At 51.9% G+C, this 27,119-nt stretch overlaps 1 protein-coding gene across 7 annotated transcripts in view; it reads left to right on the forward strand.

Annotated features, from left to right (window-relative positions):
* The window catches only part of EVC (EvC ciliary complex subunit 1), an 87,109-nt gene that overhangs the window by 42,442 nt on the left and 17,548 nt on the right, over positions 1–27,119 (forward strand). For 5 of the 7 annotated variants that reach the window (XR_011538337.1, XR_011538334.1, XR_011538335.1 and 2 more), the window contains exons 12-18: positions 5,637–5,849; positions 11,873–11,982; positions 15,783–15,993; positions 16,964–17,170; positions 19,719–19,863; positions 21,371–21,482; positions 26,219–26,345. Coding sequence is in view for 3 of the 7 variants with exons in the window: in XM_070613285.1 (XP_070469386.1) it covers positions 5,637–5,849; positions 11,873–11,982; positions 15,783–15,993; positions 16,964–17,170; positions 19,719–19,863; positions 21,371–21,482; positions 26,219–26,345 (1,125 nt within the window). In the remaining 4 variants the exon portion in view is untranslated. Of the gene's footprint in view, positions 1–5,189; positions 5,341–5,636; positions 5,850–11,872; positions 11,983–15,782; positions 15,994–16,963; positions 17,171–19,718; positions 19,864–21,370; positions 21,483–26,218; positions 26,346–27,119 lie in introns of those variants that run through there. The other 2 variants (XM_070613284.1, XM_070613286.1) reach the window with 2 other exon arrangements.

The raw sequence follows: 27,119 nt of genomic DNA on the forward strand, positions 1-27,119 counted from the left end.
CTTCCCCTGCATCCTATGCTCAGCCCACTGCTCCACCTGGCTTTCTCCAAAGGACACCTGCTCCGGGGAACCAAGCCCTCCCTCCCTCCCACTCGCTCTATAAGCAAACCAAAACGCAAACAGCTTCTCCCCAAAATGCTGTGTTCCTAGAATGGAAATAGGTATGTATTGAGAGACTTTTCTCAACGATAACAGGTGGTGTTTATGACGTGCTCGCTGTGTGCTGTGTCTGGTCGTGAGAATCCACCCTCACGGCAGGTGTTGTCTTTACAGTAAACGTTCCTCTCTCCCTGAGGACAGATAGGAAAGCTGAGACGCCCTTGTAAAGGTTCCAGAACGTGTGCACTTTCCCTGCCGCAAGTCACTTCTCAGCAAGAAATCTGGGAGGCCGCCGGTCATTCGATCAGGCTGCGGGGGGGTCGGGGGGGGGACTGAGTGTAGGAGCACAGTCAGTGGAATGTTGCCTCAACATGGGCTCTGGTGCTTCTGCTTGAGGGGCATACAGGGCTGAGGCCTGGGGCCGGCCTCGCCCACCACCAGGGTCCCCCTGCTGTCCCGACCCTTCACTCACACTGAGAGAGCAATAACACAGATTAATTCTGGTTCTATTTCAGGCACAGGATAAATCAATATCTCCAAAATGGGATGTGTCAGCACTGAGTGGGAAGCGATGTGTTCTGTGGCCTGTCAGAGCACGTGACAAAGAGTGCAGAAGTGACCCTTTCGAGGGAGCAGACAGGGTCCAGCACATTTTTATTAGAAAGAGCCTAGGCTAATGGACCGTGCAGCTTTTACAAAGTTAACCCTTCTTGGATTTGCAAAGAGTGTGTTTTTGTGGTTGGACAATCGCGAATGAAAAAGAAACGCTGTCTTTCCGTGTCCCTAGCCACTCTGTGGAATGACAGATTCCAACGGAGGAGAATCGATTTTAAAAACCTGTCTCCTGGCAGAAAATTGAGATTTCCAGAGGCTGGAAGGAAAAGTAAATCACTCCCGTATTATTAAACCATTTTTTATTGTGAAATGTAACACACATGGATAAATGGATAACATAAAACTTTCAGATTAATAACTGATTCTTCAAAATGTGTCTCTGTAATCCTCAGCAGGATCAGGACAGAGCATGGCCAGATCCCAGAGGCCCCCTCACACCTTCTCCCACTTCCACCACCCTCCTCCCTCACAGGAGGCATCTCCTGGCTTATCTGGAAATGAGGTCCTTGCGTTTACGTACGTGGGATCATGTCGCGTGTGCTCTTGCATCAGCTTTCTTTTGGTCAACTTGTGAGACTCATCTGTGTCGCTGTGTGTGTCAGTGGCTCGTTCTCCCTCATTGGTCTGTAGCTTTCCATTGTATAAAGACACCACATTTATCCGTTCTCCTGTTGACGGACATTTGTGTGGCTTCTTGTTTTAGACTATTACACATTCTGCTGACATGAACTTTCCTGTAGATGCTGTTTGATACGCGTGTGCACACGTTTCTCTTGGTTGTACACCAAGGAGTGGAATCGTTGGGTTAAGAGTATGTGTAGTTTCAGTCCCTATCCTCTATAGTTACTGATATAGCCACCAAATTGGTTAGCATTTCAAATTTATGGATCAATTTGGTGAGGATTAACTAACGTCTTTACAGTATCAGGTCTTCCAATACAGAAACAGGATATGTCTCTACGTTTATTGAGGTCTTATTTAATTTTTCTTAGTATTGTTTTATAGTTTCTACCCTCGGGTATAATGTTTGCTATATATTTTTTTCAGATTAAGGAAGTTTCCTTCCATTTCTATTTTGCTAAGAGTGTTTCTTATACATGGAAATTAAATTTTGTAAAATGCTCTTTTCTTCATCTATCCAGGTAATCATCATGATGTTTTTCTGCGCTGTTCTGTTAATGTGGCAAATTGCCTTGACTTGGGTAATCCCCTTAAGTGAATACAAATTTAGAACCTTGACTTCTTTCTGGTGAGTTAAACCTTTTAGCATTATGAAGGGAAGCCCTTTATCTCCAGTCATGTTTTCTTTCTTAAAGACTCTCTTATCTGCTATTATTGTAGCCAAAGGTGACCCTGTGTTTACTAGGTGCTGGTTATATCCTCATTCATTCATTCATTCATTCATTCGTTGTTTGAAAACACATTTACCTGAGGGCATGCTGGCTGAGATCATGGGTGCTGGAGCCTGACTGGCCAGGGCCCCATATGTAAACTCATGCAGTTTATTTAACCTCTCTTTTACGTGCACAGATGAAGCCTCAGTTTCCTCATCCGTAAATTTCTTTCATCAGTTTTAGGAAATTTCTCAGCCACTGTTGTATCAAATATTGCTTCTGCCTAGACTCTCCCTTCTCTCTTTCAGGGACTCCAATTAAACAGATTGGACCTCCTCATTGTATTTTTTATGCCTTTATCCTCTCCTCCATGTTGTCCATCCGTCAGTCCCTCCTAACTTTGTTCTGGATTTTCTTCTGATCCATCTTCCAGCACACTAATTCTCTCTTCAGCTGCCTCTAAACTGCACTTAAACCTGTTCATTGAGTTCATAATATTGGGCAGTATTTTTCAATTCCAGAAGTTCTAGTTGATTCTTTTTGAACTAAGTGGTGTTACTTTTTATAGTTTCCAGCTCTTTGCTTTAAGGTTTCAGAGGGGCTTTTAATTTCATGGCTAGAGTAAACATCAGTACTTTAAAGTCCGTGTTGTGTGATTTCATGCTATGGACTACCTGTGGGTTTGTTTTTGATGTCTGTGGTTTGTGTAGATCTTAGGTCATGTTATCTTGTCTCTTCATGTACCTGTTGAGTTTTTACTGTATGCGTTCTTCCAAATTTGTACATTTATTTGTAGAAATACTTTCAGGCATGCAGTAATGTTCTCCTCCAAAGAGGATTTTCCTTTGCTTCTGCCATCGACTGGGCCTCTAATGATGCAGGATCACCTTAATCCAAGGTCAGGACTTGACATGTCCTGGGCCACCCACATGTGTCAACTCCAGGTTGCATTCTGTTTAAACCAATCTGAGCTGGTTTCCTTCGGTTTCACTCATGTTTTGCTAGTGCAGCTTTTCGGGTTCCAACCTAAGCATGGAGTGATTTACCAGGCCCCACCCCATGGTGGGCCATGAATTCCACGTTCTGTCACTTTGACTGCTGGAGGCTGTCAGAAGTCCATCCAGCTGTGCAGCCATCTCTGGATTGACCTACACCCTCTGGGCAAACACAGCCCCAAAGCTAGGATACCTCTCTGATTGTCTTCTCCCAGACCTTGGCCCATACACTCTTCACCACCTTGTTAGCTCTTTAGGATTTTTGTGATGATTTAATAAGCATTTTGTCCAACTTTTTTTTCATTCTTCCTCAGTGGGAGGATTGGTCCAAATTACGTGATCAGCCATTACCAATTGGATCTCTAAATCTTTTAAAAGGATGTGGGTCCTTTATGCACCTGTCATGACCGCTTAATTCTGAACAAAGTCCAGCTTGGCTGTGAGCTTCTTAACGTGTGACGTTCATTGGGTTTAGTTAACACTGATTTGAGTTAAATTTAACTTATATTCATTGAGCACGCCAAGTGTGACCTAGGTACACCATACTAGGTGCTGAGAATATGTGCATTTTTCTTTCAAAGCACCAATTACCCTTGCAGCGTACTGGTTAAAAGCATGAGTCCATTAGTCCAACGGTCAGGACTCACCCTCTGCAAACCATGTCCAGTCACTTACCTTCTCTGGGTGTCAGTTTCCTCATCTGTAAAATGATGGTGATTATAATAGAACATTTCCTTGGACTGTTACAAAGGTTGAGTGAGATTATATAAGAAAAGTGTTTATGATACTTTCTGGCACATGGTAAGAATTCATAATTATTAACAATCATAATGCTATTACCAAATATTATTTGCCGGGTACCCTGCTAGGCCCTGAAGATGCTAAGGTAGTAGGATAAGACCTTGTTCTTAAGAAACCTCACGGTGTAGTCCATGAGGACAGTCAAACAGCCAGTGACCACAAAGGGTGGCAAGTGCTGGGAGGGGCGCAGCAAAGGAGGGGCCCCAAGACCACCCCCAGGTGAGATGACTCCCTAGGAGCACTCGCTGGACTCAGTGGGCCGTCCTCCCCGTGGCTAAGGTTCATCACAGAGAAAGGATGCGAAGCAGAATCCGCAAAGGGACAAGGCACAGGGGGTGAAATCTGGAGGAAACCAGGCTTCCAGAGTCCTCTCCCAGGGGAGTCGCCCAGGACATGCTTAATTCCTCCCCTGCAAAGAGTTGTGACAACTCGTGTGAAGTGCTGTCCATCAGGGAAGCTCTCCCAGGGTTAAGAGTCCAGGGTTTTTATTGGGGGTCAGTCACACGGGCACCCTCTGCCTGGCATGTACCAAGATCCCAGACTGGCAGCAGGAAAGCAGGTGTTCAGTGTAAACTGCATTGCACCTAATTGGACCCTGTGGCCAGGTGGCCTTCCTGGAAGAGGAGACCTTGAATTGAGTGTTGGAGTTTGTGTGGGGGCTCCTGGGTAGAGAAGGGGGCCTGGGCATTCTGCATCACATCAGTGCACGTTGCATTCAGGGACTGCAATCTGGTGCCTGGTCTGGGAAGATGGGAGACGCGGGTGCAGATCTGAGGATGACGCAGCCTCTGCTTTTGGAGAGCTGTGGTCCAGGAGGGATGACAGATAAACTGTAGTTTCAATGCCCTGATGGGGCCGACCAGAGAGCTGTGGGAGCCCAGGGCGGAAATGCCCGTGTGAGTGTGAGCAGCCCAGGGAAGGCTTCCCAGAGAAGGGATTGTTTGGCAGGAGTTTTGCAGGGTGAAGAGGAGTCCGTTTCAGGTGTGAACGTGCCTGGAGGTGGAACGAAGGGGAGTGGCTTGAAAAGGCATCTGCATAATGATGCGTGCAACCAGATGCCATTTATGTGAATTGGCACACACACCAAAGGCCACGTTTATGGACATAATGAGTAGCGAAAGTATAGAAATCTAAACTCGAGAAAGAGATGCTGAATTCATGGGGATGGCTGTCTCTGAGGAGGCTGGAGGGAAGGGAAAAGATTTGCAGGGAGAACATAAAGGATTCCAAGTTAACCTGTAAGGTTTACTTTTTTTAATCTGAAAAAAAAAAATGATCTGAGCGGTGGATTCACAGGTGCTTAATATACTATCATCTATGGTTTTTCATTTTTCACAATTCAAAGAAATACATCTTTAGAAGAAGACTGGAGTTGGGGAGGCGGAAGGAAGGAAAGAGAATGGTGAGAAACGAGGCAGGACCTCCGGGAAGCCCTGCTTGTAGCTGATTGTGACGGGAAGAGAGACCTTCCAAGTGATGTGAGCCCGAATTGTGATAAGATCTGTGGTTTATGCAGATAACTTGCCTAAGTGTGGAGGGTAGAGGGAAGCAGAGACCACCGATGGGTTGTGAAAATAATCTAGATGATGATTTAGAGGTGCCAGAAATTGGGTCAGCAGGGCGGGTCCCGGTGAGAGGGCTAGAGGGCATTGGGTATTTCCCAGGACTCCGTGTGCGTGTGTGTGTGTGTGATTTGAGAGTTCCCTGGATCTCCTCTGTCTTGCGGGAAGCCCAGGGCCTGGCCAGGGTGAGAACATGACTTGTGACTCCATCGTATGGCTCTTGGCCTCAGGAGCTGTACCGCAGCACCATGGAAACGTTCCAGAAGTTCATGGACGTCCTGTTCCTTCAGACGCTCCCAGCCACGACCGGCCTCTCCCGGGCGGAGTGTGACTACTTGAGGCAGGAGGTCCAGGCGAATGCCGCCCAGCAGCTGGGCAGGTCGGATCGCTTCCGGAAACAGCAGTGGAAACTCTTCCAAGATCTCCTGGAGCAAGAAAAGCAGGTGCGGGGGTTTCATAAGATGGGGTCTCGAGTCTGCCTTTTTGAAACTTGTGAAGAAGAATGAGCGATTTTGTTCCTTGAGCCTCCCCGAGTGCCTATGCTAGACGCTCTTCCAGGATTCCCGTTGCTGAACTTCCGCACCAGTGCTCCAGGGCGGGTGGGAGGAGAGAGCAGAGTCCTCCTCTCCCAGGGCGGGAAGGCAGGAGGTAGTGCCTTCAGCCGATCGTCAAGACCAGCGAAGCCTGTCCTTTAGAAGGATGGAAATAAACCACGGAAGGCGATTCTCAGGGGAATAGAGTCGGTTGGGAGGGGTGGCGCACACAGACTCCTGCTTTTCAGTGAAAGTCTATTTCATTATTAAAACCATGTGTATACACGGTAGATAGAACAATGGCCCCCAGAGATGTCCACATCCTAATGCCCAGCACCTGTGAAGATGCCGCCTAACGTGGCACGAGGGTCTTTGCAGGTGTGGTTAGATTAAGGCTCTCGAGAGGTGGAGATGACTCTGGATTATCCGGCTGGGTCCAACGTAATCACAAATGTCCTTAGAAGAAGGCAGGAGGAGGGTCAGCGTCAGAAAAGGAGATCTGATGACATAGCAGAAGCCGGAGTGATGTGTCCATGAGCCCAGGGATGCAGGAAGCCTCTAGAAGCTGGGAAAGGCGAGGAACAGACTCCCCCCAGAACCTCTAGAAAAGGAGCCCGGCCCCCTGACAGCTCGACTGTAGCCTGGTGAGACCATGTGGGACTTCTGCCTCCAGGAGTGTGGGAGAACAGGTTTGTGTTGTTTAAACAGCAGCCCTAGGGAACTATTATACATTAATTTTGTTTTTTAAGAAATAGAAACTGTTAAATGAAGGAGGGATTTCCGAATGTGACAGACACTAAAATGCCGCATTTCCTTTCTCTCTTGCTTTCCTGCACGCTGGAGGCTGTAAAACTAACGTGTTGAGTATCCCGGGATCTGGCAGAGGTCAGTGGCACAGCTCTGGCCCATGAGAGAGGGGATGGGTCCTGCAAAGAGCTGCCCTCTCCTAAAGCAAAGGCCACGCGTTGCTGGGAGAAATCCCCTCCAGTGTTCCATTATTCCTGCCCAGAACACGCACAGGAGGCCTGGAGGCGCCGCAGCCTCAGAGGCAGAGTAACTTAGAGGCAGGATGCAGGAGAACGGAGGCTGATGTGCTCAGGATGGGGGCGCAGAGAGGTGGACTGCTCCCATCGCTGGTGGCACATTTGAGCCACTGTCCTAGTCCTGGTGTGCCCACCACCAGGTGCTTGTTATCAGAAGCACTCCTTTTTCTTTATGTTGAGCGTTCAATTAGGTACAAAAGAGCACCCGACTGATGCATCAAAGGGAGTGTTCCAAAGGAACTAGTAATCATAGCTGTGCAAAGCGCCAAGTAAATAAAGGAAAGCATTGTGCAAACACACGGCCATTCACAGCTGTGGGCGGACACAGGCCTAGCTTCCTGCCCGTCCTGAGTTATTAGATGTCCTTCTAATTAGTTTCTGTCAGCTGCATCGCGTTGTCCTTGAAGCTTGTCATCGGTAACGTGTCTGGCTCCTTTACTTGGCTGTAAGTTCCTGGGGGGCAGCAGCCCTGATTTCCATGTTTACATTCCCTTCCTCAAAGCCCAGTGGCTGTGATATGGCAAATGTTTGGGAAAACTTCGCTGCGTTTCCTGCCACAATAATGCAGCTTTGGAAATTATCACAGGATCACCTCAATCCCTATTCTTCCAAGGGATCTAACAGAAGCTGAATTCAAATCCTAGGCCCCAGACCACTTACTCGGCCGTCTCTGGGGAGGAAGGGGGACCCTGGGCCTCAGTAGTTTGGAAAGCTCCCCCTGGTGAGTCTAATGCACCTCTGATGTCGGCTCCCAAAATGAGGGTGGGGCCTTTCAGAGACAGCTGTGGTTTGCAGACAGGCCCCTCACCTTGGAAGCGGAACGCCTGCGTTTGAGCCAGAGCAAGCCCTCATAGACGGGGTGACTTTAGCCACTTAGTGAACTTCCACAGCTCCGATTTTGCACAACTTGCTAAATGTCTCAAAACCCCAGCTTCTGTGTGAAGAAATAGGGATCAAAATACCCAACAGAGTTGCTGTGAGATCATACAAGTTAAGACCTTTGCACAGTGTCCGATCATTGGATAATACTGACCTTGGAAAAGTCTGGAATTTCATTTCTGATAAATTATTAGATAAATACCTACGATTTGTCTAAAGCTCTCTGGTTATGAGTCTTAAGTTATTTTAGGCAAATATCAGACTGTGCATAGCTGGCTTTTATCTTTGATTTATTTATTTTGTGAGTCTGTGCACGCATGTGAATTTTCCTTGGCGGAATAGTTAATGACCTCATCAACTGATTAAATAATTATGACCCAAGACCATTTTCTCAAGGTGTATATGTCATAATTAATTTACTGGTTGATTGTTTAATTGCCTTAAATTACTCCAAGATATTTAGAGATCCATGTGCCCTCCTACTTTCCATATTTCCCCGTTGGTGATAAAAATGGGACATGAACTTTCTGTGGTTCAGGTGAATATTTGTCACGAGAAGAGAAACCCTAAGAAAACTATTCATGGACAATCAGACACGCACCCAGGCTAAGAAGTGCATTTCCATGTTTTCTACGCAAAGGGCCTTGTGACCTTCGTCTCCTGTTACTCAGGGAAGTTGTGAAAGATTATGGGATCTGTCACTTGCACAGTTGGGACAGGTGGCAGCGTGGGGCTTCTGAGAGTGTGATCCATTCTAATGCAGGTCTGGGCTTCTCCCCAGTGCACTTGTGTTAGACACAAAGATGCCTAACGTCTCCCCAAAGATGTCCCCGTCCCGATCCCCTAAGCCCGTGACTATGTTACCTTGCATGGCAAAAGGGCCTTTGCAAATGTGATTCAGTTAAGGACCTAGAGATGGGGAGATTATTCTGTTTTATCCAGGTGGGCCAATGTAATTAGAGGGTCCTCCTAAGTGAAAGAGATTCAGGAGTCAGTGTCAGAGTGATACAGTGTGAGAAGGACTCAGCCGGCCGTTGCTGGCTTTGAAGCTGGAGGAGGGGCCATGAGCCAAGGAATGCAGGTGACCTCTAGAAGCTGGAAAAGGCCAGGAAAGGGATTTTGCCTTAGAGCTTCCAGAAGGAGTGCAGGCTTGCTGGCACCTTGATTTTAGCCCTTTGACTTCCGTTTTGGACTTCCGACCCGCAGAACTGTAAACTTCTAAGTTTGTGTTGTTTCAAGCCACCTCTACTCCTAGCACCTTGGTCAAAGCCGCCACACCTGTTGTCTGGACCACTGCAGCAGCCGGCCCCCTGGCCTCCCGGAGCCGCCCTGGCCCCTTGTGGTCTCTTCTCAACCCCAGCCAGACATACTTTTAAAACACACTATATGCCACTCATTTTTAAGATGCAAATTTTAAAAACATTTTAACATCCCTGAAATTGAGATGCATTTTAATTTAGTTGGCAGTGATTTTTCTCTCGTAGCGATACCTAAAATAATTGTGCATCTTATGATCACTAGCGCATTAGACGTGATAGAAGACACTGCGTCACGTTGTGTCACCTCTCTGCTCAAAACCCCCAGTGACTCCTCATTTCACACGGCGTGGAAGCCAGCGTCCTCCCCATGCCCTACAAGGCCCTGCGTGTCAGGACCTGTCCACTCTCTGACCTCTCCCCCGGCTGGCTCCGCTCCAGCCTTCGTGGGCTCCTTGGCTTGCTCTCGCTCACTGGGCACGCTCCCACCTCACTCGTCCTGCTCAGGTCTTCGCTCCCATGTCACCTTCACAAGGAGGCCTGACCTACGCTTCTCACAAGAGGGGTCAGAGACTGACTTTAACGAGAAGTTCTGGGTAACACAATGTAGTTTAGTGAGATTGAGTGTAAGTGTTAGGAGTCACAAGGCCGGGGAAACTGAGCTCTGGGCTGCCCACTTACACCCGGGCCTCGGCGTTTCATCCAGATTCCGCATGCAGCGTGCGCCGTCGCCAGACTGCTGGGGACAGATGAGGAAAAGTGAAGGACTCCCCCAAACCATCAAATCCTCGGTTGTCACGCGGGCTGGCTGAGCCAGGTGCGTGTTCTCCTGGTGAGACGAGACAGTCAGGGAGGAGCCAGAAAATGTGTGAGCTGTGGAGACAGGCCTAGGTTTGGGTCCCCGCTCCGCTTTATTTGTTATTTATTAGTTGTGTGGCCTTGGAACTCACAGGATTCTCACAGATAAAGCCACATTGAAGGTAAGCTAAATTCGAAATTATGAAACATAAGGAACAAGCCACTGTGAGTGAGAGCAAGCACATCCAGCAAGTACTGAGTTTAGACCACAGCAAGCACCAGAAATCCAGATGGACTGTTAGAAAGCACTTATAAAGGAAGTATGTTTAAAACAACGAAAAGCGTAACAGAAGGAATTAATAGCCATAAAAACAAGACACGATGAAAAACAATGACAGATGAAAAACCGTATACTTTTATGATTGAAAATTATAGTCATGGAAACAGAAATTTAATGGACGAGTTAAACAGCAGATTAAATATGGCTGAAGAAACAGTGTGAACTAGAAGATAAATGTGAGAAAGTGGTCCAGGATCCAGCGCGAGAGCTAAAGAGAGTAAAAAATGAAGAAGTTAAGAGACATGCAGAACAGAATGAGAAGTCCCATGGGAACTTTCTCACAGTCTTATAGGAGTGCTAGAAGAAAGCAATGGAGAGAGTGAAGGAGAGGCAATGCACAAAGCGACTATGGGTACAAGATCTTCAGAATTGGTAACAGACGTGAGTCCTAAGGTAAAGGAAATGTTGATTCTCTTTAGGTTCCGGGGGGTCAGGAATGTGTGTTAAAAATTTAAAACCACGGAAAGAATAGAAATAGAATATGTACCTCTCAAAGCTGTAGAGGAGAAGAAAGGGAAAAAAAGAAATAAAAAAATAATATTGACCATAGGAGCATTGATGGTTCGCACAATGAGCAGTTTGGAAAATAGGCTAGAACCACAGTGGTAGAGGGCGCTATCAGGCAGGTGGGGAGAAGGTCGGAATCGTGTTTCTCCTTCTGTCCCAGAGGGAAGAAGAATTAAGTTTATACTTACGAGGTAAGTATGCGACTTAGAAATGAAGAGCTACCACTTGAAAAAAAAAAGAATCGTCCCTCACACCCAGGAGCCAGCCTGGGCGTTCTCCTGTTGAGCCAGGACACAGAGCGTCAACATCGGCAAGGCCACTCTGTGACCACGAAGGACAGACACAAAAGTGAGGCCACTGTGCCTGAACACGGATAACACACGGACACTGTCTCGTGAATCTGATCAACGTGTATAAGAGCCAAATGGAGACGTTTATAAAATGTTATTATTGAAGACATAGAGTAAGACTTGAGAGAAATGCCGTGTTCTTGCATGGGAAATCCAAATTTGGAAAAAAGGTTATTCTCTCCAAATTAATCAGTTTGATTCAATCAAATTACAAGAAAATCCGAAAAAGCTATTTTCCCAAACTTGATAAACCGATCCTGAAATGCATAGGAAAGGAAGAGCAACCAGGAATAGCTGAGCCGGTTTCCGACCAGCGGATGTGGGAGGGCCAGCCTGGCCCTTGTGGAGTCAACAAATGACAGCCGTCACAGCGGACTGGGGTTGGTGAGACATGAACACAGACCCTCAGCACGGAAGAGGGAGCCTGGAGAGACGTGCGTTTATATGGGGACAGGGTGGCATGGCAGGCCAGTCAGAAAAGCATCAACTATCTAATAAAGCGTGCTCGGGCAATTAGTACTTATTTGTCCAGAGAAAATTAGGCCCCTTCCTCATGCCACAGAAAATGAAAATGAAATGCTTTAAGATGCAAATGTAAGTGGAAAAACTTTTAAATCCTTAGAAGGAAATGTAAGAGAAAATTTAATGAAATTAGGGGAGAAAAGGATTTTTTTAAACAAGAAACGAGGCACATTCCAACCGAGCGGTAATGGATCAAATGAACCTGAGCTGACCGTCATCCCTCTGTCCTGGGTTTTAGGTGTGGATGGAGGAGCACGCTCTGTCCGCTGTGCTGCAGACACACCTGCGGGACGACCACCAGACAATCCTCCACCAAGTCCTGGGCCGACTTGGTGGCCTCAGTGAAGAGTGAGTACAGTTTTCCGAAGGGTCGGGGCCTTGTGTCCTGTGTGATGCTCCACACCAACCTCAGTGTCCTCATCTGTAAATTGGACACATTAACTGCCCCCTGCCTCTTACAGTATGGTCTTTGTTTTTTTTAAGGTATGCTTTTTTCTTTCTTTTTTTTTTTTGGTGAGGAAGATTGGCTCTGAGCTAACCTCTGTTGCCAATCTTCCTCTTTTTGTTTTTTCCTCCACAAAGCCCCAGTATGTAGTTGTACACCCCTCTAGTTCTGTGTGGGATGCTGCCTCAGCATGGCTTGGTGAGCAGTGCATAGGTCCGCACCCACAATCTGAACTGGCGAACCCTGGGCCACCGAAGCAGAGTGCATGAACTTAATCACTACACCACTGGGCTGGCCCCTACAGTGTGGTTTTGAGACCAACCAAATTGTCAATATAAACGTGGAGTAGGGTGATAGCAGAGTGCATGGATAAAGGCTTGGAGTCAGAATTGATCTGGGCAAATGACTTAACGTTTCTTAGCCTCCATTTCCTCATCTATAAAATGCGGCCAGTTCTACATCATAGCGTTGTCTGTCATAGGAACTTTTTTAACGACTTTTTTGAGGTATAATTTACATACATTAAGTGTACAACTCAATGATTTTTAGCAAATTTACAGAGTTCTGCCCTTATCACCACGATCCAAATTTAGAACATTTCCATCATGCCCCAAACACCCCTTGCGCCCATTTTCAGTCCCTCCTCATTTATTAATAAATTTTTATGTTCTTTTTTAATATTTTTGCTATAAGTATGGTATGGTTTTTTTCCAACTTGCTGAAAAATATTTCCTTTTGCTTATTTCATATGAGAAAAGTTGTTTCGATAGAACTATGTTTGTGGTTGCCCAGCCATTTCCAGGAAACTAATTTGCATATACGTCAAGAAGCAGGTGGTGCAGGGGGAGCCCCGGGAGAAGGAGATGGGAGCGTAAGCAGGCCAGAGCAGGGCAGACCTGTGAGCTGTGCTGAGGACAATAGTGAGCCATTGCAGGGTTTGTTAGCCTGAAAACCTGCTTCTTTTAATTGCACTAATATTTAGTCCATTTATGTTTAACGTAAACCCTAATGCTGATATATTCTGGTTTTAAATCTATCATCTCACTATTTGTTTTGTGTTTACCCCACCTGCTCTATGTTCCTCTTTTCTCTCCTGTCTTGCCTTCTTTTGGATTAAGTGTCTTTTTCTTATTCCATTTTCTCTCTCTTTTGGCTTGTTAGTTATATATTCTGTTGCTATACTTTTACTGGTTCAGAGGTTTTGAATTACATCCTTGACTTGTCAAAATCTAATATACGTTAGTATATTTCCTCTTCCTGGACAGTGCGAACACCTTGCATGCCTCAGCTCCGTTTATTCCTCCCTCAGATTGTGCTTTTCTCATTGTATAGCTTACTTCTCTCTCTATTTTCAACCCTATGAGACAGTACTGTTTTATGTAGTCAGTATTCATGAAGATTTACTCACACGTGTACCCTTTCTGTGGCTCTTGAGTCCTTCCTGCACCTTCAGGCTTCCATCTGGGATGATTTTCCATCGCCTGAGGTTTTCTTCATTTCAGATCAGGTGGGGACAAATTCTCTTAGGTTTTGTCTGTCTGAAAATGTCTGTCTCATCTTCATTTTTAGGGAATATTTTCATTGACTGTGGAATCCTAGTTTGGTCGTTACTTTTAAAGATAGTCTGTCATCTTCTGATTTCAGTTGTTTCTGCCCTCTTTTGTTCTTTGGGTTGTATCCGTTTATTACAAGATTCCTCATCACATGTGTGGTTTTTGTGTGTATATTTTGTCTGTTTGTTTTATAAATCTGTTGTTCTTGAATCTGTAATTTGCTATCTTCCATCAGTTTTTAGAAATTCTCAGCCATTGTTTTTTTAAAGATTCCTCCTGCCTGTTCTTTCCCTGTTCTTTCTGGGGCCCCATTACACATTTATTAGGACTATTTGCCTAATCCCATGTGTCTCTTACATGCTATTTTGTATTTTTCGTTCTTTTGTTCTCTGTGGTTTGGTCTAGATACTTATTTTGAGCTATCTTCAGTTCACGCCCTCTTCAGCTGTGTCTTCTCTGCTGTACCTGCATCTACTTGGTTCTTCATGTCAGCTACTGTCTTCAGTTCTAGAATTTCCATTTGATTCTTTTCATGGTTTTCAGTTACCTGCTGAAATTCTTCATCTTATCATTTAATTTCTTAAAGATATTCATAACTATTTTAGAGTTCATGCCTGGTTATTCTACTGTCTTGTGGGTATGTTTCTATTGTCTGTTTTTTCTCTTTATTTTTCGTCAATTCCTATCTGTTTGCAAGTCTGGTTATTGTTGCTCAATGCTGGACTCTGTGATTGCAGGTCGTAGAGATGATTTAAGACCTTGAATGATGTGGTCTTCCCCAGAGAGGAGTTGTCTTGAATGATGTGGTCTTCCCCAGAGAGGAGTTATCTTACTTCTGGCAGGCACTTCAGGTGGAGGTAGACCAGCTGCTCCGTGTGTGAATTCAGCCAATCAAAAATGAGGCCTTTGTGAAGGAGGGTTGCTTACTCAGGACGAGGGCCCCCAGCTGACAGCCTGGGTGCTTCCCAGGCCTCTCCTCCCTGTGGGCTGACTGCCAACACTCTGCTCAGCTTTTCAGCCTGCAGCAAATACCTCAACTTATACGAGCAAATGCTGGGCCTCTCTCGTAGACAGAGGGTTTTTTACTCGAGTCACTGAGATAAGAACTCAAAAATAGCTCCCAATGTCAGTTTTGGATGTGTTAAGTTTGAAGTTATGTAAGAAATTCAAGTGGCTATGTACCAAAGGCAGCTGCATGTGTGCATCTGAAACTCGAGGCAGGATATGATGAAGCTAAAAAAGATTAATAAAGAACAGACGGCTGGGGCCAGCCCGGTGGCCTAGTGGTTAAGTTCAGTGCGCTCCACTTCAGCAGCCTGGGTTTGGTTCCCAGGCACGGACCTACACCACTCGTCTGTCAGTGGCCATGCTGTGGCGGTGCCCCACGTACAAAAAGAGGAAGATTGGCAGCAGACGTTAGCTTGGGGCAAATTTTCCTCAGCAAAAAAAAAAGAACAGATGGCTGAATACAACCGTGGTGAGCACCCATGTCTAAGAGGACAGGTAGCAGAGGATGGGAAAATTTCAACCTACCTCCTCTGGAAAGGTTCCCTGTGGGGTGTGACTGTCTGGAGTGTTTCTTGGTAGCTCAGAGTATTAGTCAGGGTTCTCCAGAGAAACAGAACCAACAGGATGTGTGTGTGTCTCTATATAAATAGAGAGAGAGACTGAGAGGTCCCGAGATCTGTAGCTGGCAGGCTGGAGACCCAGGAGAGGCCTTGTGTAGTTCCAGCCCCAAGTCTGAAGGCCTGAGAACCAAGAGCCAGTGGTGTAAGCTCCAGGCCAAAAGCCAGCAGGCTTGAGACCCAGGAAGAGCCAGTGTTTCAGTCTGAGTCTAAAGCCAGGAAAAGAAGTGATGTCCCCGCTCAAGGCAGTCAGGCAGAAGGAGTTCTCTCTTACTCGCGGGAAGGCCTTACTCTCATCTCTTGAGGCCGTCAACTGATTGGATGAGGCCCACCCACATTAGGAAGGACGCTCTGCTTTACTCAGCCCACAGATTTAAATGTTGATCTCATCCGGAAACACCGGGAAGAATGTTTGTCAGATGTTAGGTGCCCCGTGGCCCCATCAAGGTAACACAGAAAATTAACCGTCACACTCAGTGAAGCCCAAAGCGTTGACTCCCAGCCTCCCGCCCTCTCTCCCCAAAGGTCCACGCGGTGCATCCTGCAGGAGCACGAGCTGCTCCTGCGCTCGGCCCTGCGGAGGCTGGCTCTCCGTGGCAGCGCGGTCGCCGCCCTGACGCGGATGAGGCTGGCCGGGAAGAAGAGCCTTCTGCAGGAGCTGCGTGAGCAGCACGCCCTGGAGCGGGGCTCCTCCCAGTGTCTGGACGAGCACCAGTGGCAGCTGCTCCGGGCCCTGGTGAGATCCGCACATCGGTCCCGGCCCGGCTCAGATGGGCAGTGCTGCCTTCCTGGGTTCCAGGCTCGGCCCTGTTTGCCAAAACCCAAATCCCGCCACCCCTGGGTTGGGGTTGGGTGGGGACCACGGCGGGCACCACTGTGCCAGAAGCTCTCGTGTGCGCTGTCCTGAGAATGACACTAAAAATGCGTATGAAATCAGCGTTCAGAGAGGGACAGCCGGCGTGTGGGGTGAGGAGGAAGGGGCTCCGAAGTGGGTTTTAAGGTGTTGACAGTTGAAAGACAGAATTTGTAAATGGCAGACCTGGGGTTGAAATGCAAGCAGGCTGACTCCGGGTCTCCCCTGGCCGCTGAGCAACAGGGGCAGCTGATGTGTTTTTACCCATTAGTGAGGGACGAGCTCCCAGTCTCTTTCGCTCTGCCCAGGAGAGCTCGGCGGGAAGCAGGCAGGACTTCCTGCCCCATCTCTGACCCCCTCACTTCCTCCCCCCACTCTTACTCCTACAAGGAAAGCCAAACCCCAGGGCCCCAAATGCCCTGCCTTGGCTTCATGATGTCCCAGACTACTGTCAGACTCAGATCTGGCTTTGAAACCCAGCTCTGCTGTGTGACTTTTACAAAGTTACTTAACATCTCTGAGCCTCTGTTTCCTCATCATTCCTAGTGTTCAGGCATCATGTTGTCCTGGCAGAATGAGGAAGTCCTTGTGTATGTGAGAGGCCACAGATGGCACTGGGCACACAGTCAGTGCTCAATAAGTGCTTGGGGGAGTCTGCAGCACATGCACAGGCTCATCCATCGTGTGTTGGTTTTTGCAAGCCCAGAGGCCACCACTTTCTGCCCCTTCTGCATCCCTTCCCCAGCCTTCCTGGGGCCCTCGCCAGGGCTGACCACATCCTGGGCCTGGGCCTGGGCCTGGGCCTGGGCAGAGCTTCTGTGCATGGCAGCAGCGTGCGCTCTGTCCTCTCCAGGAGGCGCGCGTCCAGGAGGAGGCCAGCAGGCTGGAGGAGGAGGCACAGCTCACGCGGCTGCAGCTCCAGCAGCAGCTCCTGGCCGAGGCCCGGGAGGCCGGGCAGCTCCTGCAGCAGCACACGGAGCGGGCCCTCGGGCAGGCGCTGCTGGGGTATGCACGGAACGCGGCCACCAGGAGCCGGGCCAGGGCCAGGGACGACTTCAAGGTGCGTGCCATCCCGTCCCGGGGACCCGAGGGCAGGGGGGACGAGTTAGGGGGGGTGGGCAGGGGCGGAGGGCAGGGTTGCATAGAGCAGCAGCCTAGGGCACCCTTTCTGGGAGTTTCTCTCCCTGCACAGATTCCCGGGCCTCTCCAAGCCTCCTGGGCAGCGGCAGGTGCAGGATTCGAACCCACAGCCCTCGCCCAGAGAGGAGGGGCCCTTCCCTGCACCTGGCCACTCTGCAGGGACGCGAGGCTCTGTGGAGTTGACCCTGTTGGCTGAGCCGAGCAGCTGGACTCAGTCTGACCTGAGCAGGTGGCGGTTTCCTCCTGCTGTTCACGGCGGGGATGAACCAAGGGCATAAAGATCACGACCATTAGCTGCCATCCAAGTCTGCGTGAGCACTTTGGCCACCTCACCCCGCCTGGTTCTCCCATGGTCCTGGCACCATTGGGATAATCTTCCTTCTCATCATTCAGGCGGGAAACCGAGGCTCACGGCCTGTCTGACGCCCCAGCTTCGGCGAGCAGCAGAGCTGGGACTGGAGCCCGTCTTGCCCACGTGGTTGGTGCTCGCTCTGTGGCCTCAGCTGCCCCCCTCGAACCCTAAGGGAAGACGAGACCCCTGCCTGTTGCAGACCACTGCAGAGGGGGCATCCGGGGCGCCACACGGCAGAGGGGCTGCCGACCAAGAGCAGACGCCGGCTGCACGGAGGTGCCGGGCACCGACGCCTTCCATGGTTAATTCCACTTAGAGAAAGCCACTCTGTGCTCCATGGAGCAGAGGGACGGCACCCACGCTTCTGCGACAGCCGGCCTCGCTCCAGATGTCTCACATCTGCGGCACGGCATCTAGACGTCACGGCCGCGCCCGGCCTGTGATTCAGGGAAGGTTGCCTCTTTCCCTTTAAATTCTGACTCTTACCTGACCACTGCTCGTTGCATGAAAATGGAGTGAAGTATACACACGGAGTATTGTGTCCCCAGCTTCCCCGGGGACTCCGAGTCAGGAGTAGACAGTGTGTGCGCCCACACGCCTCCAGGAGAGAAGATGCGCTCAGTTTCTGGAACAGTGTTCTTTTCTTTGACCTCAGTTCACAAGGCTGCCTGGCCGCGGGCCCTGTGGCAGGTCGGGGTAGAGCGGGAACCGGGGCAGTGTTTCTGCCTTCCTGGGACTCACGATCTGACGGAGCAGAGGGCATGCGGAGAGGGGGCCGCACCGATCCCTGGGCGGTTCTGCTGATGGAGCAGAGACAGGCAGAGCCTGGAGGGGCCTCGGGAGAGGGTTGAGAAGTTGGAGACCCTCCAGCAAGGGTTTGCTGCTGGGACTGGGACACCAGCTGGAGAAACTGAGGCGGAGGAGAGAAGAGGGGCCAGGATGGAGGCCCTGGACAGGGAGGGTGGGCGGGACGCGAGGGGAGTGGACACCGCTGCCCTGGGGCCGGAGGACAGGAGGTGCAGGGGGGTTTGCTGACTTGAGGGGGACAAGGGGGACTTCCTGTCTCCTGGCTCCATGTTCTAAATGAAATTCAAAGCAGGCCGCCGGCCATCAGTGGCAGCTCCTGACAGGAAGCGCACGGCCAGAGCCTGGAGTCCTCAGATGGGTGGTGTCGAGCCCCTGTGTGGATGCAGAAGTCGGGCAGAGGGAGAGAGAAACGGCCGCAGCATGGGCGGCCCGGGGGCTTGGGCGTTCCAAGAGTGCTCTGCACACCCTCCTCCCCTCCACAGCCTCTGTCCACACCTGCAGAATCGGGGACGTTTCTCTGACGGTGCCGTGGGGATAAGTGACTAGCACAGCCCTCGGAACATAGCCAACCGCTCAACAGTCGTCTCTCAGTAATAAACGGGTGTTTCTTCCTCCCCAAAGCCTTGAGTCTGACTTCTGCCCATTATCATATGAAGTAAAGGATGGTGACTTTGCCAGTGCACAACCAACACGTCCCTGAGGATGGGGCACCTCAGCATTTCCTCTCTCTTCTGCTTTGGGGCTGAAGGTGTATCCTTGAAGAACGCATAACTGCACTTAACAGAAAGCCATACTAAAATGACTCAAATAAATAGAAGTTACCGATCCCACGTGACAAGAAATGTGAAGATAGGTGGTTCCAGGCTGGCACAGAGGCTCTGCGATGTCACCAAGGGCCAGGCCCTTTCTTTTTGAGCCACAATTCTTGGTGTTAGTTTGTTGCCTCATAGTGTCACAGTGGCCACCACCTCTCCAGACATCAGGTCTGCATTCCAGGCAGGAAGAAGGAAACAGCAAAGTCTTTCACCAGCACCAAAGTTTTGCCATAATGTTCAAAAAGGGAAGCGTCCCCCTCCCAGCAGACTTTCCCTAATATTGCATCTCACTGGCCAGAGCTGGGTCACACAGCCAGCCCTAGGCCATCCCTGACCAAGGAAAATGAGGCGATCGAGACGGGTTTAAACCAACCACACGCTCTCTGCTTGCTCCTTGCTCAGTCGAGGTTGGGAGTGGGTGGACGATGAGAACCAGAGCAGGAGCGGGTGGGGACTGCAGGGGCCTCTCCTCTGAGTCTTCTCCCCGCCCACAGAGAACGCTGATGGAGGCGGCCGAGGAGAGCGTCTACGTGACCAGCGCTGGCGTCGGCCGGCTCGTGCGGGCGTATGACCAGCATATCGGGAGGGTCGTGCAGGACCACGAGGAGAGAAGACTGCAGCAGCTGAAGACCCTGCAGGGTACGGCCCCTCCCCAGGAGCCCCGGGCCATGCGCCCAAGGTGCTCCTGGTTTGGGACAGAAGGGGATGTCAGGTTGTTCAAACTTTATTTTTGGGAATTTAATGTTCTTAATGTTGTATGTGTTTATCGCCTGCTTTGTCCCAAAAAGGCTTTCTACGGGGCCCTTGGAGAACCATGTGCACGCAGTACGATGGGCCTTTTTGAGTAGAGGGCTCAGCATAGGACGGGGACCCTGAAGGCGTGAGGGTGCTGTCAGCGTCTGGGACACAGGCCCTCAGATCCCCACTTGGTGCAACACGGTGTTGCCTCTCGGCTTCCTGGTGGCCAAAGAGATGGAAACTTCCCCAATTAAAGCTGCTGTAGCGACCAGGGCCCAGAACAGGCCAGAGGCCCACACACATTGCTGGACCCGGAGAATTTCCCCCCGGGCTCTCGTAAGAGGTCGCCCAGGTGATGGGAGGGACGGTGTCCCAAGGCCAGCGATAACATCGCGTCACAGCAGACGAAAGCCAGGGTCTTGAAGGCCTCTGCTGGTCGCGGCCGCCCTCGGTCGGGGCGTCAGGACAGGGTGGGATCCACGTTCTCTAACGGACGCTGCCTGGATTGTCCGGGATGGGAGTTGGGATGGATCCCTGGACGAGCGGAAGGGCAGCAGGGCTGGGCGCGGTCCTCCGGGAATGTCCGTGCCCTCAGTGAGCTCGAGGCCGCCTCTCTGCCCCTCGTCCTGGGGACTGAGGCCCAGGGCTGGGCTCACCCTCACACCCGCTCAGCTCTGATTACCTGCTTCCCCGACACCTCACCTCTGACGTGAGGATTTCCCAGTAAATGCGTTGAAACTACGTGACTTGATCGACCGCGTGGACTACTTTTCCTGCAGTGGGTCAACTCTGGTTTATTGAGGATTCACAGCAGGCCAGTCACATCCCTGGGGCTCAGCCACGTCACGTCTCTCTGTCAGTGCTAGGAAGCGAGGTCCAGCAAGGTCAGTGGCCTGTCGGATATCTCACAGCTAGTTAAGTGTAGCAGCTAGTGAGTATAGCAGCTAGATAAGTGTAACCAGGTAAGCCTGCGTGTGTTCTGATCCGCAGTCCAGCGCCCCTCAGACTTCAGAGGCCCATCTTCCTCGCTCCTTGGAAGCACCCATTTCTGCACCCACATCTGGCTGACTGCACACCCACAGCTCTGCATGTCCGATCGGTTTTCCTTTCTGGTGTGGACCTTTAGCTACTTGTGGTGACCTCTTTGTGTCACATCTTTCTCAGGCACCTCCCCTCTCTCCCGATATTCGGGGGCTGAGCAGTTCGAGGGAGAGCCCGGGCTGTGATGGAATTCGTGGCTTTCGCACGCACACGAGCCCTTCCCGGGGTGGACGGCGGGGTCTGTGTAAGTGGGGCACTCTGAGAGCAGTGTGTCCTGCCGACCTTCGTGCCCCGGCACCCGCTGCACACCTGGCACCCAGTCGGTCCTTCAGACATGCACCCTGATCTTGTGTGTTACCTGGTCTAGGTGACAGGATGGAAAACTACAGGCTGCGCAAAAAGCAAGAACTCGGAGACCCTTCGTCGGGGGGCGAGATGGCAGGTGGAGCCCCTGAAACGTGCCAGGCTGTCCACCAGAGGTGAGGTCCCTGCTCCTGTCTGTGGTCCCCACATCGCGGCCCTGCACGGCTCTGTTGCTCTCTCAGCTCCTGACACTGCGCTCATTGGCTGCCTCCCCACCGGCCTGGATGCCCACGCGCCTCTGTCAGGCTCACTGCTCCCCCCAGGGCCTGAGAATAGTGCCTGACACAGGGAACGGGCAGTCGCGGTGCGGCGGTGGCTTCGTCTCCGGTTCTGAGTAGTGTTCACAGCCTCGCACGGCCCCTCCCCTCCCATCTGTCCTTTGGGTGCCCCCAGAAGCAGACGGGGAGGGGACCCCAGGAGGCACAGTGAGGGAATGGAGAAGCGAGGCACCGTGACGATGACCGGCCATGTGGTGGCCCTCAGCTCTGTAGGCCAGAGGGCCGGGCAGGCGCCGCAGGTTTCTCTGGGTCTCACATGGCGGAAATTGAGGTGTCAGTGGCCGGGCTCTTATTGGAGGCTCTGCGAAGCGTCTTTCCAGGCTTGCACAGGCTGTCGGCAGAATCCAGTTCACTGTAGAACTGAGGTCCCGTTTGGGTTTCCTCGTGACTGTCAGCCGGGGACGGTCCCGACGCCCACATGGCCCCTGCATCTCAGAACCAGCAAGGGAGCCTCAAGTCCCCCTCATCTTGGAATCTCTCCTGCCTTCCTCTTGGGCCGCATCTCTCTGACTGCAGCTGGAGGAACTTCTCTGCTTTAAGGGCTCTGGTGACTGAGACCCACTCAGATAACCCAGGAAAATCTCGGAATCTTAAAGTTGACAACGCCAGTCAGGCCTGCAGAGTCCCAACTGCCATGTAACATACGTCTTCACTGGGTCCAGGGATGAGGGCCTATGCAGGGCCCTGTGTGGCCACCACAATGGGAGAAAAGCCAGTCAGGCCTGTGATAATAAGGGGTTTCCATGGCAACACAGGCCCTGTCCCACTCTGGACCTTCTGAGTGACTGTGTCAAACTCAACTTCCAGTTATGCCAGCAAGGGGCACGGATGATAGGCGACTTGTCCACCAACCCCTGCGCCACGTTGGTTAAGAGTCTGTCCTGGAGGCATTAACTGGCCGGCCGGCCGCTGAGCTGGTGGAACACGCCCGTGACCAGAGGCAGCCCTGAGACAAGACACAGTGCTTGTAACACCAGTGGCGTGTGTGGACCCTGTGCAGACAGCCTCCAGACAGGCTGAGGAGATGGGGGCGCAGCACCCACACGCCCCTGTGAGTGCCTACTGTTTGCCAGACCTGGGGCTGGTCACTGGGGACAGTCCCTGCCACCCAGGAGCTCACAGCCTGGAGGGAGAGACAGGCAGACGAGTGAAGAGACAGCAATAAATGGGCACAGCTGCTATGATGTGGGGCGGGGCTCTGCAGGATCCCAGGGAGGGCGCCTTGTCTCGTCCCCAGCTGGAAGCCCCTGCGGGATAAGCAGGGCCTGCAGGACGGGGAGAGCGGGCTCTGCGCTCTGCTGCAGCACAGATTCCAGCCCCTTACCTCGCTGCTCGTTTACGACCCGGAAGCACAGTGTCCCCGACAGCCCCACCCTGCAAATCCTCCAATGGGCCGTTAACAGCAGTAGCAAATGCCCTGCCGTTGAGACGCAAGGCCCGGACTTGCCCTGCCTGTCACACATCCGTCCAGCTGCGGTCCTGCGGTGCTCAGCCTCGGGGAGTGTCCGTCTCACCTGGCTTTCCTGCTGAACCTGCAGATCCTGGCCCCACAGCTGGAGACTCAGACTCAGGAGCTCTGAGCAGGGGGCCCAGGAATCTGAATCTTTGACACGCTCCGCCCCTCCAGGAACTCTGATGGGTGTGGTCCGGTGGCTACACTTTGACCCCAGTGACCCGAGAGGAGGGGCCTCGGCCGCCACCTGGTCCGCCCCTGCCAGGTTACTGGAAGAGGAAAGCAAAGCCTGGGGATGCAGGGCATCACCTCGCCTGGCTGCCACTCAGAGGCTCATACATGGCCGTTGACGCTCTTCCCTCCCTGCCCGTCTCCTTGAATTCATAGGTGCGGTTTTTGTTGAAAGTCAGCCAGAACTCCTGGGGACAGAGCAGTGTAGTGACAACAGATATTGATTTTAAAAGCGATCCGTGAAGAAGCCCATGAAGCAACTCAGTCAGATGGCAGATTTCAAATTGCGTCTCTGTCGAGGGGTGGGACGGCGAGAGAGCCGACCTCAGGGATCCTGGGCCGTGCCGTGGGGAACGGCCCCTTCCGTCAGCCACACACGGGCTGGGTCCCTTCACCCGCGGAGCCTCAGGCTCCCCATCTGTAAGATGGGGCTGTAGGAGCACTTGCCTCACAGGTGGGTTATTATGCAGCATGTGCACTCCGAGGCCGGCGTGTGGCCAGGGCGCCGACGCCCATCATTACCGTCCGTGTTGTCACTACCGAGCCCTCTGCACTGTGCACAGGGCAGTTCGAAATTGAAACGGTTCTGGAATCAGAACTCCCATAATGGACATTTTAAATACCCGTTTCTGTAGTCACATTTGAGTCCAACTGTAAGGCTTCTGTGAGCTTATGCACCCGTCTGGGTGACTCAGGCCTCCAGCCAAGCCACTCCCTCCTTCCAGAAAGGGCAGAGGATCAGCAGTCCTGAAGGGGCCCCTGCTCTGGAGCCGGGGTACCAGGTGGCTGTCCCAGCAAAGCCTCTGTCCTCTGCGGGCAGGACTGTGCAGAGCGTGGCTCCTCTCTCGGCTGCTCCCTTGTCTTGGGTCCTCGTCACTCCCCTCCTGTCTTCCAGCTGCAACCTCTGACCCTCCCATCTTGTTCTGCTCTCTGCGCTGCAGCCAGGGCATCACGTCATACATGGAGCAGCCGGTGTCTCTGTCCCACATGGACCCTTTCGGGGCCCTCCCAGGCCTTGCAGGATGAAACCCCACCCCTGACCCCAGGATACAGGCCCTTCCCTTACAGTCCGGTCACTTCTCAAGACTCACCTCCCAGCATTCCCCAGAGCTGGGCCCACGGGGGAGCCAGACTAGCTGACCTGATGGCAGTCGAGAGTGAGCAGACTGCTGATAGAGCGGGACTGAGGCTCAGGCTGCTCACGGCGGGGGGCGACTTTGATTCTGTCGTGGGCTGAATAGGGGCCCCCAAAAAATGCATCCACATCCGCATCCCTGGAACCTTTGCACGTGGCCTCACGTGGGAAAAGGGTCTTTGCAGGTGTCATCAAGGTCAAGATCTTGAGGTGAGGAGGGCGTCCTGGATGGTCCCAGTGGCCCTAAATCCAGTGGCAGGTGAGGCACGGGGAGACTTGACCACTCACAGAGAAGGTGGTGACCACAGAGGCAGAGATGGGAGAGAGGCGGCCACAAGCCAGGGAACACCGGCAGCCGCCGGAAGCTGGAAGAGAGGGATGGGTTTGCCTCTTGAACCTCTGGAGGGAGCCCGGCCCCGCTGACACCTTGACTGAAGGCTTCTGGCCTCCAGAACAGCGAGAGAATAGATTTCTGCTGCTTTAAGCTCCCCAGTTTGTGGTCATTGTTAGAGCAGCCCCAGGACGCTGACACGGCCTCCTCGAGGGTGTGGGAGAGCAAACACGGCAGAGCGTTGACCTCAGCCGATCAGTCATTTGTTTGACATCTGTCCCTCCAGCTCAGACTGGATCTCCACGAGGCAGGGATTGCAAGTCTGTTGTTCACCTTGTATCTTCAAAACCCAACACAGCACGTGGCAGGCGAGGGGAACTTGAATGAATGAGTAGATGGGTGGGTGGATGGATGATGGATGATGGGGTCTTGTAGGATGAATAGGAGTTTTCCAAGTAAAGACAAAGAAGAGAGGAAAGGTATTACTGGCAGAAGAAAGAGCATGAATCAAGAGCAAGGTAGAATTTTGTGCCTTCAGGTGCACTCCATGGACAGGTACCTGTTGATGGTAAAAGTGGCTTCTGCCTTCAGGTCTAGAAAATCTGTCCCTTTCAGAAAATCAGTCATAAAAGATTGAAAAGTAGAAGGCAGAGAGCAATTATGGCAACAGGGCGGCTGGGACTGAAGGTGCCTGTTTGCTGAGGGCCGGAGGAAGCTCAGCCGAGGCAGGGAGGGCATTCAAAGCAGGAGGGGGGGTCTCTGCTCCTGAAAGGGAGGGGGCGCTCTCTCCCAGTCAGGGACCCCAATCTGCCCCGGTCTGTCCTCTGCCTCTCGGAGTCCCGGGGCTGCTGTGTTCAGATTCCTCAGACACAGCATCCCGGGAAGGAGCTTTCTCTCCTACGAGGAGGGGCTCGGGCCGTTCTGAGAGTTTAAGTCAGGAGGGACCTTCCAGAGACTGTCCCCTAACCCGGGTTAAGATTCTTTTCTCATATGAAGATGCCACTTGCTGCCCAACTGCTTTGCCGCTGTGGGTCCTCAGGGACGCCCCCACCTCTCTGAGCCTCTCCTGCCCTGACTTTTCTGCTCTCTGTCCTGCTCATGTCACCAAGCCACTCTGGGGATCAAGTGAAAAATGTGTGTTCGGGATTCCAGAAACTCCCAAGTGTCAATCAAATGGTGTCCATTTTATGATGAGTCAGCCTGCCGGGGGTGGGGGACCGAGGTCGTCCGCAGCCTGTGTGTGGCCACAGTACACTGTGCCCAGGATGGCATCCTTCTCCATGGCTCGAGGGGTTACAGGATGGACCCCCGGCTGTCGGTGACCAGTTCCCAGGACTCAGCAGGCCCTTGGGAAGGGTCTGTGCTCAGTCTCTGATTAACCTGCTGGCTAGGGCAGTGTCAACGGCCTTCATTCTTTCTGCCAGGATGTTGGCGCAGCAGAAAAAGTTCCTGGCCCAGTTCACCGTGCACCAGCGGACCCGCCTGGATGCTCAGAAGCAGAAAGCGAGAGTCATGGACCATCTGGAAGCCCAGCTGGAGTCCCAGCTACAGGTACGAGTTTCGGAAATGGGTCTTCGCAAAGCGGGCAGTGGCTTCAGGAGGAGTGGAATAACCAAAGATCACAGGTCGGCAGTGGGTCTGCTCGGGCCTCTCGGCCCCGCTGGCCTCACTGGCTGATGACATGACGCATCAGCCTGGCCGCTGGGCTGTGGGCCCTGAGGCCGGCGGGGCTGGGTGGATGCCCCGGTGTCCGCAGTGCCCTGCTCCGGGCTGGTCCCTGAGCTGTGATCAGCTCGAGCCACAGGAGAAACCAGCATCTCCTGTGCGCGATCCGCCACCACGTGGGCTCCTCAGTGTCCCTTCCCCGTGTCAGGGTGAATGTCAGTGTCATTTAAGCAGCGTTGCGGTGACTGAGGTTGGCGCTTTATATAGAACATACTGGAAGCTCAGCTCTCACGCTATAACATGGGATTTTCATCACAGAACAATTCATCCGTGTGAGATTATAAGGTGCGGCTGTAACGCGAAGCGGCTGCCTTAAAAAGTATCAGATGACGGACGGGGAAACGGAGGCTCGTGAGGTCGAGTCACTGCCCGGGTCACTCAGGCAGTCAGTCGTGGCCTCCAGGTCTGCCTGGTTCAGCTGTCGTGTGGACAGTTGAGAACGCAGACCCTGGAGTCGGGCAGACGCGGGTCAAGTCCTGCTCCCGCCGTGGCCGCCTCTGTTGCCCCGCTGAGCGCCGCTCACCGCGTGTTCTCACTGTAACGTGGGATCCGCTTGGGCCAGGGTGAGTGAGCCGGGACACTTGCCCATCCGGCAGGAGC

Source organism: Equus przewalskii, chromosome 3, assembly GCF_037783145.1.
Source record: "Equus przewalskii isolate Varuska chromosome 3, EquPr2, whole genome shotgun sequence".
Classification (NCBI taxonomy): Eukaryota; Metazoa; Chordata; class Mammalia; order Perissodactyla; family Equidae; genus Equus; species Equus przewalskii.